Genomic DNA, 11,705 nt, shown 5'->3' with positions numbered 1-11,705 from the left:
GTCTTGCCTTAAAAAATTAATATTTTTTGTACTTATAGTAGTGTTGAAAATTTTATGATGCAGTGGGTTACATTTATTTAATGTGTGCCTTATATATGTTAAATTATTTTTTTACCATTATAAATTAATATTTTTTACCAATCTACATCAGATATACCTAATTAAAAAAAAGGAGCAGAATGGTCCTATATGCTATATATATATATATATATATATATATGATAGACTAAGTCAAAAATCAAAGCCGCCCATGGACTTAATTCGAATTAAATAAATAGATAAAAACAATCCTTGCAGACTCTTCACATGTATGTGTTTTTAAGGATTAAATGTAATTTTGGTCCTCTAACTATAGCCAAATCTCATTTTAGTCCTTTAACTTATTAGGGTTTGGATTTGGTCCTCTATATATTTTAATTGCTCAATTTTGGGATTTTTTTTGCTGGAAAAGTATTCAGTTTGTCGGAAAATCAATCCATTTTCGCCCTAGTTTCACCGCCACCTTCTTTCTAAAATTCTACCACCGTCACTCAAAATTGCTGAGAGACACGTATACTATTCGACTCCCAAGCTCAAGATGAACAAAAACCCTCAATCAATTTCAGGTTTCGATCACCACAAAGACTGGACTTTCACCTTCACCGCCGCAGCCTTTTCGCGTCAATTCGCCGCGGTCCGTACAAACGGCAATCGTGGACCACCACAGTTCGACTCGCCTCTTCCTTGTGAGTCTAACGAGACAAGTCCCAGCTATTTTCATCAATGTGGTGCGGAGATCCAAAGATTTGAAGTTCATGGCCACCTTTTCCGGCGGACTGGATATTTTCCGGCGAAAAAAGTCCCAAAATTAAGCAATTAAAATACATGGAGAACCAAATCCAAACCCTAACAAGTTAAAGGACTAAAACGGGATTTGGCTATAATTAGAGGACCAAAATTGCATTTAATTAATTACTGTTAACGATGCAAGTGTAATTAACAACTAAGAAGCTGATTAATTAATTAATCAGTGTATTAAAGAAATTAATTAATCTCCTTCTTGCATTTATATATAACAAATCCCACAATTATAAAAAGTTGTAAGTTTCATCTAATTTTATATTAGGATGAGTTTATTTTAGAACAGTTTTTGGTTTGCTTGTTGTTTTTTAATATACATTTTTAATTCAAATTTTTCGTTAAAATTCAAATTCATTTGTCCAAATAAAACTGGAGAGTATTTAATTCTTGATTTTACAGTTTAAATCTTGATATGATCATAACAATAAGTACATCGCCATTTTGTGAGGTTTGGTTTGATTACATATGGACACCATCAAAATTTAGAAAATTGTATCTATACCCCTATCATTTGTTATTATCTAACAAATAGATCCAACTCTGAACGATATTAACATACACTAAAGATTTGTGTAGCTCAGGGAAAATCTAAGTTGATCATGGATTTGGGTATAAGTTTTCTTGCTCATCTCTTGTAGCTGCTGATCTCCTGTTTCATCAACCTTCTCTCCAGTCATCATCAATTCTCTGGTAAAACACTTGGCTTTCTCTTTTCTCTCATTCACATTAATTATAATCTTGCTTGCAGAATGATATGAAATGTCAGTCAAATAGTACTAAACTTGAAGGAGAAAACTAAACTTGAAAAGATCAGCTTCTTATTGATCAGGTTAGCTTTTTGAGTTAAAGAAAGCTGTGTTTGTAGTGTTAGATTTTTGACCATAGATGGATAGTTTTCTAATTAGTGCAGATGGCTAATTTGGCATCCTCATTGATTGTTCCAGGGCATGGATAATGGCATGCAAGAGAGTCTGCTTTGCACTGCAGCAGAAGAAAAGAGTGACTTGAAGGGAAGGATTTGGGAAGAATCCAAGAAAATATGGAGGGTTGCATTTCCAGGTATTGTTTCAAGGGTGACTTCATTCGGAAAGATAGTCGTGACTCAGTCATTCGTTGGACATATAAGTGCAGTGGATCTTGCGGGATACGCCCTCGTACAGACCATAAGCGAGCGTTTTGTGGAAGGAATAGTGGTGAGTTTGTGTTCAATATGAATCCCTCTATATTGCACTTGTGTGATCTGATTTTAAGTTAAAGTTAACAGTGAAAATTCTGTGCATTCAAGTTCGATCTCATTGGTCTAACTGCGTGTCTATGCAGTTTTGCTGCTTCTGTGCGTTGACATAAATCTGGAGAGCAAACAAGAAACACTTACAGAACTTGTGTTTAACATTTGATGTTAACATACATTTTTTTTCAGAAGTGAAAAGATTTGGATAACTGATGCTAAGTAACCAATCATCTGTATTCTGTAGTCAATTTTTCAATTGTTTTTCTTGAATGTCTGAGTAGCTCTCTGAGATTTATCCTTTCCGTGGGGCCTTTACTTCTTGTCTCACAGATTGGAATGTCGAGTGCAACCGAAACTCTCTGTGGCCAAGCCTTTGGAGCAAAACAATACCACATGATGGGTATTTTCCTACAACGGTCGTGGTTGGTTGATCTAGCCACGGTAACCGTCTTACTTCCCACTTTCATATTTGGAACACCAATCTTTAATCTACTGGGGGAGAAACAAGACATCGCTGAATCCGCAGGAAACATTTCTCTGTGGTTCATTCTATTTGTCTATAGTATTGTTTTCTCCTTGACAATCCAAATGTATCTGCAAGCACAGCAGAAAAACATGGTCATTGCGTGGCTATCAGTTATGCACCTTGTCGTCCACATTCCCTTGTCTTGGATTTTCGTCTATGTTCTGGATTGGGGGACTAATGGAGCAATGGCTGCACTATCCATATCTTCGTGGCTTTTGGTTTGTGGAGAATTTATCTACATCTTCGGGGGTTGGTGCCCTGACTCATGGAAAGGCTTCTCTTTCTCCGCCTTCAAGGACATTTTTCCAGTAGTGAAACTCTCTATATCATCTGGTCTTATGGTCTGGTAACTCTCTATCTTTACAGCATCCATATTTTTTGGTTACATGGAAGAAGAATACGATCGATTATGCTTTTCCGTTTGCTGTTTTATTTGTAGCTTGGAGTTATGGTACTATGCAATTCTGGTCTTACTGGCTGGATACATGAAAAATGCAGAGGCTTCGATATCCGCCTTCTCTATATGGTAACTCATCCTTCAACACATTGTCTTAATTGGTGTTTTCCTCTATTTGGAAGATCTCTTCTGATTGACAGTAAAACTTTTCAGCCTCAATGTCCTTGCTTGGATATTCATGATCAGTTTTGGCATCTTCGGGTCTGCAGTGTACGTCTTGGTCGTTTAAATCAGAGAACACGCATCATTTTGGGATATTCTTTCTTTCAAATTCGATGAATCTGTTGTTGTTTTCTTTTCTGAACAGGGTACGAGTAGCAAATGAGCTAGGCAGAGGAGATGCTAAAGCAACAAAGTTCTCAATCAAAGTACTAATAGGCACATCCGTTACCATAGCCGTGTTCTTCTGGATTCTTTGCTTGGTATTCAGGGACAAACTTGGATACTTGTTCACAAACGAAGAGGAAGTGGCGCAGACCGTGTCGGACCTCTCTCTTCTTCTCGCTTTCTCAGTGTTGCTCAGCGGCATATACCCGGTGCTCTCAGGTTCATCAATCTTATGTTCTATGGTTACATGATATTTTTTAACATTATATACAATGATTCAAGTAGAAAAACCTCTTGAACTCTTCCGAGGTTTAATCTGTTTACTCTTTGTATAGTTCAGTGTACGTTATGCCATAACGCATTGTTTTTACATTTACCTGTATACGTTTGCATTTGTTTACTGTCAGGCGTGGCGGTGGGAGCAGGGTTGCAAACGAAAGCTGCGATTATTAACCTTGTTTGCTTCTATGTAATTGGACTACCAATCGGAGCAGTTCTTGGATACATATTTCAACTTCAAGTCAAGGTGACACATCTATCCCTATACAACGCAAATCGTGTAATAGTAGCAGTCGAGACATAATATTTTGACCGTAGTCTCTTCATGGGAGCAACTGTTGTCATACAGACCAATACTATGCATATAAGATGGTTACGTTACGTATATCTCAAGTTGGTATTGGACTTCACAGGGAATATGGCTAGGAATGATGAGTGGAGTTGTTGCTGAAACATTTGCACTTAGCTTCATGGTATGGAGAACAAACTGGGATGAAGAGGTACAACAAACATGCATGACTTCTAGTCCCATATAAGGGAATTAAGCCATTATATTCAACTATTACACACAACATTCTTTGATTCATTCATCATTTACAGGTATCGATAACTTCAGCGCGACTCAAACGATGGTACCTGGAATCCTCAGAGGACAACAAGACTAGTTCCGTTCATTTTTGACTTGAAAAAACATCGCCTTCTGAAAATTCCCGACCAGCGTATCAATCTTTATCAATATGTTTAGATCAACTTTTGACCCGAGGAGACGTTTGTCTCTCTGGTGATAATCTTTACATAATAATTTCAAGGACAAAATTTCAGCAATATGAATTGGACTTAAGATTAATTGTGTCGTCAATTCAGGAGGATCCTAAGCAGCTCTTTCTGGCCGTGCGGGCCACATTAATTAACTTTAAATTTTCTTTTCGAATCTTTCATTAAAAATTAATAGTTTTTGTCTTGTGTTTCATTTTATGTATAAATATTTTGTGTATAAAATAATATACTAGGGATAAATCAAGAGAAAAAAGTAAATGTGTTTCACAAATTGTAAAAATCCCAATATTGATAAAATAATAAATGATTATACTGAAGAAGAGATTTTAAAAAGAATAGCTTTCTTGCACTAAATAAACGTTTAAGTATAGAGATGAAAAATAAAACACACACAAAACAACATAATAATGTTAAGTATGTAAACATATTAAAGGACAAGTAAAAAACAAATAAAGCATCATATTATAATGACAACAAAAGAAAGATTACCAAAAAAAGGAAAAAAAAACAATCCCTCAAGAAAATGTATAAAAAAAAATGGGCAATCTATTCATTGATATCTAAATATAATATTTTGATACATTTTTCAAATAAATGCACATTCTTCTATCAAGGTGGTTGTGAATGTCAATTTTACTACTAGAAAACAGAATTTCACAGACGGATTTTTCTGTCTTTGAAACCAAATCTTCTGTCACATTAAATGAGGAAAACCGGTTGCAGCACTTGTAGTGAAGGACCATATGGCTGAACGACGGAAAATGTCCGTTCTGATTCTTTCTCCAATGAGTCTACCCCTGACCTCCAGCTTGGGAATGAGACGAAAAGATTGTCTCTAACTCTGCAGAAAGCCGTCTCTGATTCTGACGTTAATGGCATTGAAACAGTACTTCGTCTCTGTACAACCGTCGCTAACGCGTCTCTAAAGCCGCTAATCGTCTCTAAAAACTGCAACTTTTCCGGCCGAATTCCGTCTCCAAATCGCTGCAGTTTTGCGTCTCTGATAAGCTTTTCTATTTTTGCGGGTTTTTTGAATTTTTATTCAATTTAATGTCCTGCTTATTATAGCATCCAAATACGACCTAATAATATCATCATACAAACTCCACAACCAACAACTTTTTCAAGGTAAGTCACAATATCAACTAACAATTATTTCCACAATTTATAACAATACCAACCAAGTCTAAATGTTATCCAACAACTCAAAATAAACTAAAGTTGCAAACAGGTCGAACATTCAAACCAAGTTGTTAGGTACAAGTGACTAATTAAATCATTGATATAATTAGTAATAACAAAATAATTAATGATTTCCACTAAAATGTTGTTGTTTTTGTTGCCCAAACCCACCGATAAATCAATAGTCTGTGCATCCCACATTTTGGAGCCATTTGCAAAACAGTTCATGTAGACTTGCCTCCCTCTTTTGAGCCTCTTCCCCCTTCTTCTATGTGATCGGACTACCAAGTCAAGCAGTTCTTGGATATATGTGTTTCAGCTTCAACTGAAGCTGACACATCTATCCATAACTAATAATTTACCAATGATCAACTCGGATCGTTAAATAGTAGCAGTTTATTATGTCATACAGACTAATAATACACATATAAGATGGTTACCGTACGTATATCTAAAATTGGTATCGGACTTGCACTTAGCTTCATGTTATAGAATGTTTTGGATAGGTACAAACATGCATGATATCTAGTCCAAAATTCATTAATTCATTTTATTCAACTGATGTGCAACACATCGTTTAATTCACTCATCATTTGCAGGTATCGAAACTTCAGCACGACTCAAACGATGGTACCTGAAATCTTTAGTGGAAAAGAAGACTAGTTCTTCATTCTTGACTTGGAAAACTTGGAACTAGCTCTCGTTGGAAAGAACATCTCTTGAAAAATTCCGAGCACAATTTGCTGACGTTTAGTACATACAGATCGGTTTTTGCCACGAGTTCTATCACATTCGTCTCTGGTGATGTTTGGTTATAATATATATACTATATACAAGACAAATCAAGAGAAAACAATCATTGTGTTTGGTTTTGTTTTTTGAGTGTTTTATTTTGTGTTTTGGAGATAAAGAGAGCAAAATAGAGATAAATAAGTATGTGTTGGAGATAGTTATATGTATGTTTCGATTTCCTTTTAGAGGTAATTTAAAATATTTTAAAATAAGTGGTGTAAATTTGATGTTGGGATTTGGGAGACAAAAATCACTGTTTATTGTCAAATCATATCTCTTTTATATATAAATATTGTATTTTTGGGAGATAAAAATTATTATTTATTGTTATATCTATTTCTTTTCTATTATATTTTATATATAAGTGTGTGTATATATTATGCATAGAAACTTCAAAAATAAAAAAACACACAAATAAGGTGTAAATTAGTAGGCAAATAGTGGGTATCTTTAGTCTTGTATTGCCCAGAATGTATTTCACAAAATTGTAAAAATGTCGACATTTATAAAATAATAAAATATTATATTAAGGCACGTGTTGAATAAGTCTTCGGAGCTTTATTTATATAAAATTTATTTCCTAAAAAGGAGATACAAAAAAAAAATAGTTTGGAATACAATAATTTTGACTATATAATTACATAGTATGAATATTAAAAACTCGAATTTGCTATAGGACCTCTTACACTAAATAACGTTATTAAGTATATTGACATATGACAAGAAAAGAGATATGTATTAATTGATTTCTAAATATAATATTTTGACACTTTTTTCAAATAAATGCACATTCTTTGAAGTTGATTTTGAATCCCAAATCTAAAGAACAACTTTGGTCGAATTAAAGCTGTAGCTACTTTTGGATATAAAATTTGTTGAAAATAATTTGTCAACACATTTCAATTTAAAAATAAGATAAATGTTATATTTGGTCCTTTAAATTTTCATTTAAAATTATTTTAATTTCTCATATTCATTTCTTGATTTTAACATCCCTAAACTTTAATTGTTATTCCAATTTGGGCCTTCTGAGTATTTTTTAGAGAAAATATGGTCGGAGTTTGACTTTTTGGAGGGTAAAAAGATCAATTTAAGTTTTATTTTGTCACTTTAGTTCATTAAATCTGTAAAATTATCAAACTAGTCATTTTTTAGAAAGAAAATTATTTTTTTTATATTTTTATATGGTATGATGTAATTATTTTGTATGAAAAATGAAAACTTTGAATTCTTGTGAACATAATATCGACATATTGGTTAACTTAAAATAAAATAGTCTCTTTCTTTTTTATTTTCAAAAGTGAAAAATAATATAAAAATTATAAATAAATTTATAAAACTTATCAAATTTAAAAATATAATAATAAAATCTAAGTTGGTTTTTTAATCTTAGGAGTTAAAGATATGTCTAATAAAATTAAATGTTAATAATATTATTAAATATTAACTACGATTTTCGGAAACAAATTGGTGGAATGTACTTTTAATTAAATTATTTGGTGGATTTTAAATCTATATAAAATTCATCTTAAGAGATTTTTATAGATCTTTTTCTACAAAATAGAAAATATATATTTATAAAATCTTAAAATGAATTTTATATAGTGAAATCCACCAATGAATCTAGTTAAAAAGCATAATCTACCAACTTTTGTTCGAAAGCCCAAACATTTAATAAATATCGTTAATGTTTAACTTTTTCAAACTTATCTTTAACTCTTAAAATAAAAAAATATTGCCTTAGGTTTTTTTATTATATTTTTATATTAGATAAATTCTATAAAATTTATTCCAAATTTTGAATTTTTTTAACTACTAAAAAGAAAGGACTTTTTATTTTAAGTTAAGCAGTAAATTATTATTATGTTCACAAGATTTCAAAATTTTTATTATTCACATAAGATAATTACAACATATAAAATAAAAAATATAAAAAGGTTATTTTTTTGTGTAAAAAATGATTAAGTTGATAATTTTATGAGTTTAAGGAATTAAAGTGATAAAATCAAATTTATTAACTATTTTACCCTCTAAAGAGTCAAAATCCGGCCACAGCTTGAGTGGAGCTTCTTAACGAGCTCGAGTTCGAGCTCAAAATATTACGTTCATAAGATCGCAAGCTAGCTAGCCAGCTTTCCAATTTTTTATTTTTTAAATTTTAATTTTTTTTATATTCAAATTAATCATATATTATAAAATATTACATATTTTAAATTAGCTAATGACAGAAAAATATGAAATAGTGGTGAGCGTGGATCTTATGGACATATAAGTTCAGTGGATCTTGCTGGTTATGCACTCGTTCAGACCATAAGTGAGCGTTTTGTGGATGGAATAGTGGTGAGTTTGCATTCAATATGTATCCCTTTGTGTTCAAGTATGAACTCATTGGTCTAAGTGCGTATCTATGCAGTTTTGCTGCTACTAAGCATCACATATAACGAAATTCTGGAGCGCAAACTAGAAACTCTTACATATGTATTAACATAATAAGCAATCTAAAATATACAAACTCATGCAAATAGTCTCCTTGGAGCTATTATGTTAGCCGCTAAAAGTTGAGTTTAACATACATTTTTGTCCAGAGGGTGAAATGATTTGAAGTGATGTTGCGGTAACCTATCATCTGTATTATGTAGTCTCCTTTTCAATTGCTTTTCTTCAGTATCTCTGTGAATCTCCAAGATTTATCCTTTCCATGGTGATTTTACTTGTCATCTTGCAGATTGGGATGTCGAGTGCAACCGAAACTCTTTGCGGGCAAGCCTTTGGAGCAAAACAGTACCACATGATGGGTATTTTTCTGCAACGATCATGGTTGGTCAATCTTGCCACGCTAACCATCTTACTTCCAGTTTTCATCTTTGGAACAGCAATCTTTAGTGTACTAGGTGAGGAAAACGACATTGCTGAATCCGCAGGACGTGTTTCTCTGTGGTTCATTCTATTTGTCTACAGTATTGCTTTCTCCATAACAATCCAAATGTATCTGCAAGCACAGCAGAAAAACATGGTCATCGCCTGGCTATCCGTTATGCAGTTTGCCGTCCACATTCCCTTGTCTTGGCTTTTCGTCTATGTTCTGGATTGGGGGACTAATGGAGCAATGGCTGCACTATCCATATCTTCTTGGCTCTTGGCCTGCGGAGAATTTGTCTACATTTTCGGGGGTTGGTGCGCCGACTCATGGAAAGGCTTCTCCTTCGCCGCCTTCAAGGACATATTTCCAGTAGTGAAACTCTCAATATCCTCTGGTCTGATGGTCTGGTAAATCTCTATCTTTACATCATACAATTTTTTTCGTTATACGAAAGAAGACCAGACTCGACTAGGCCTTTTTGTTTGCTGTCGTTTTAAGTGTATGATAGCTTGGAGTTATGGTACTATGCAATTCTGGTCTTACTGGCTGGATACATGAAAAATGCAGAGGCTTCCATATCCGCCTTCTCTATATGGTAACTCATCCTTCAACACATTGTCTTAATTGGTGTTTTCCTCTATTTGGAAGATCACTTCTGATTCAAGTTAAAAATTTTCCGCCTCAATGTCCTCGGTTGGATATTCATGATCAGTGTTGGCATCATGGGGTCTGCAACATATGCGTTTGCTTGTTCAAATCAGTGTACGTGCAACATTTGGGGATATTCTTTCTTTCAAATTCGATAAATCTGTTGTTGTATATTTTCCGAACAGGGTACGAGTAGCAAATGAGCTAGGCAGAGGAGATGCTAAGGCTACAAAGTTCTCAATCAAAGTATTGATGGGCACATCAATTGTGATAGGGCTGTTGTTCTGGATTCTTTGCTTGGTATTTGGTAACAAACTTGGTTACTTGTTCACGAACGAAGAGGAAGTGGCACGGACCGTGTCGGACCTCTCTCATCTCCTTGCTTTCTCAATGTTGCTCAACACCATTTACCCTGTTCTCTCAGGTTCATCAATGTTATATCCTTCGGTTACATGAATATTTTAGTGTTATATACAATGATTCAAGAAGAAAAACCTCTAGAACTCGTCCGAGGTATACTCATCGTACAGTTCATATCATTCTTACTTTTTCCCGTCTGCATCTGCCTTTGTTTACTGTCCAGGTGTGGCGGTTGGAGCAGGGTTGCAGACGAAAGCCGCAATTATTAACCTTGTTTGCTTCTATATCATTGGACTACCAATTGGCGCCATTCTTGGATATGTATTTCAGCTTCAAAGTGAAGGTGACACATCTATTTAGGAAAATTCTTACCCGAACCAGATTTGGCCAAATCAAACCAATCATATAGCAAGTGTATGATATGTGATTGGTCACTTTTCCTAAACTGTACACTAATCACACGGCAAGTGTATTACACTTATCATATAATTGGTTCAGGTTCGGCCAAACCCAATTTGGCTAGAAGTTCACCATCTATCCACAACCAAACATAATCTTTCGACTGTACATAGACTCATCATGAGAGCAACCGTTGTCATGCTAACCAATAATATACATATAAGACGGCTTCGTTACATATATCTCAAGTTGGTATTGGACTTCACAGGGAATATGGATTGGAATGGTCAGTGGAGTTGTTACTGAAACACTTGCACTTAGCTTCATGATATGGAGAGCAAACTGGGATGAAGAGGTACAAACATGCACGATTTCTAGTCGAAAACATGGGAATTGATTAAGTCCTTATATTAATCTGTTTCTTACAACATTGTTTAACTCACGCATCATTTGCAGGTATTGATAACTTCAGTACGACTCAAACGATGGTACCTAAAATCCTTAGAGGGGAATATGACATAGTTCCTGTCATTCTTGACTTGAAAAAAATATCGCCTTTTGAAACATCCCGATGAGGGTATTAGTCTTTGTTGATGCTCGGTACATGTATATCGGTCGTAAGGTTTCAGCAATATGAATTGGACGTAAGATTAATCGTGTAAATTAAAGAGGATCCGAAGCAGCTTTTATGGCAGCTAGATTGATTAACTTTAAATTTCCTTTCAAAACTTTTATTACAAATTAATATTATTTTCCATGCTGCACTTTTTACATAAATACATGCGTATAAAATCTTAAAAGATTTTCTTTTTTGCAACCTTTATCAATGTACCTTTGTGTTGCTTTGGAACCGATCACTGCAGCCGACATACCGTATCTAGAGAAAAATTGAAAGTTATATTGTGGATTCTGCTACTGAAATTTTTGTTTTTCGAAATGGTTGGTGGAATCCGTCTCTAAATCCATTACTTCGGCAAAGGTCCGTCTCCATTTCCATTTCCGAATCTGTGATTTTTCCGATATAATC

At 34.1% G+C, this 11,705-nt stretch overlaps 2 protein-coding genes across 10 annotated transcripts; both read left to right on the top strand.

Moving 5' to 3' along the window:
* Nucleotides 1,171-4,507, top strand: LOC105155760 (protein DETOXIFICATION 24-like). 9 transcript variants are annotated; one of them, XM_020692107.1, is made up of 11 exons: nucleotides 1,171-1,530; nucleotides 1,655-1,669; nucleotides 1,785-1,899; nucleotides 1,972-2,033; nucleotides 2,402-2,943; nucleotides 3,037-3,123; nucleotides 3,208-3,264; nucleotides 3,362-3,600; nucleotides 3,789-3,907; nucleotides 4,074-4,160; nucleotides 4,261-4,507. In XM_020692107.1, exons 3-11 carry the CDS (start codon nucleotides 1,788-1,790, stop codon nucleotides 4,339-4,341), a joined length of 1,386 nt encoding a protein of 461 aa, XP_020547766.1. In that variant the 5' UTR covers nucleotides 1,171-1,530; nucleotides 1,655-1,669; nucleotides 1,785-1,787; the 3' UTR covers nucleotides 4,342-4,507. The 9 variants fall into 9 exon arrangements, with proteins under 9 accessions (XP_020547766.1, XP_020547765.1, XP_020547764.1 ...); XM_020692106.1 differs by lacking the exon at nucleotides 1,655-1,669; XM_020692105.1 differs by having other exon boundaries at nucleotides 1,172-1,669.
* LOC105155914 (protein DETOXIFICATION 24-like) lies at nucleotides 6,741-11,244 on the top strand (the record flags this gene model as incomplete). The annotated part of the gene is made up of 9 exons (XM_020698169.1): nucleotides 6,741-6,757; nucleotides 8,673-8,751; nucleotides 9,137-9,678; nucleotides 9,780-9,865; nucleotides 9,950-10,013; nucleotides 10,105-10,361; nucleotides 10,488-10,616; nucleotides 10,942-11,033; nucleotides 11,135-11,244. Coding segments are annotated over 9 exons (1,332 nt in total), but the record flags the coding sequence as incomplete, so codon positions are not given.

Source organism: Sesamum indicum, linkage group LG2, assembly GCF_000512975.1.
Source record: "Sesamum indicum cultivar Zhongzhi No. 13 linkage group LG2, S_indicum_v1.0, whole genome shotgun sequence".
NCBI lineage: Eukaryota > Viridiplantae > Streptophyta > Magnoliopsida > Lamiales > Pedaliaceae > Sesamum > Sesamum indicum.
Note: the sequence above shows the minus strand (reverse complement) of the source record. Positions and strands in the feature narration are given on the sequence as shown.

Coding starts and splice junctions, on each gene's coding strand:
- LOC105155760 (XM_020692104.1), top strand. CDS start 1,788: ATGGATAATGGCATGCAAGAGAGTCTGCTTTGCACTGCAGCAGAAGAA. Junction 3,124..3,207: donor ATATCCGCCTTCTCTATATG/GTAACTCATCCT, acceptor AAAACTTTTCAG/CCTCAATGTCCTTGCTTGGA. Junction 3,908..4,073: donor TATTTCAACTTCAAGTCAAG/GTGACACATCTA, acceptor TGGACTTCACAG/GGAATATGGCTAGGAATGAT.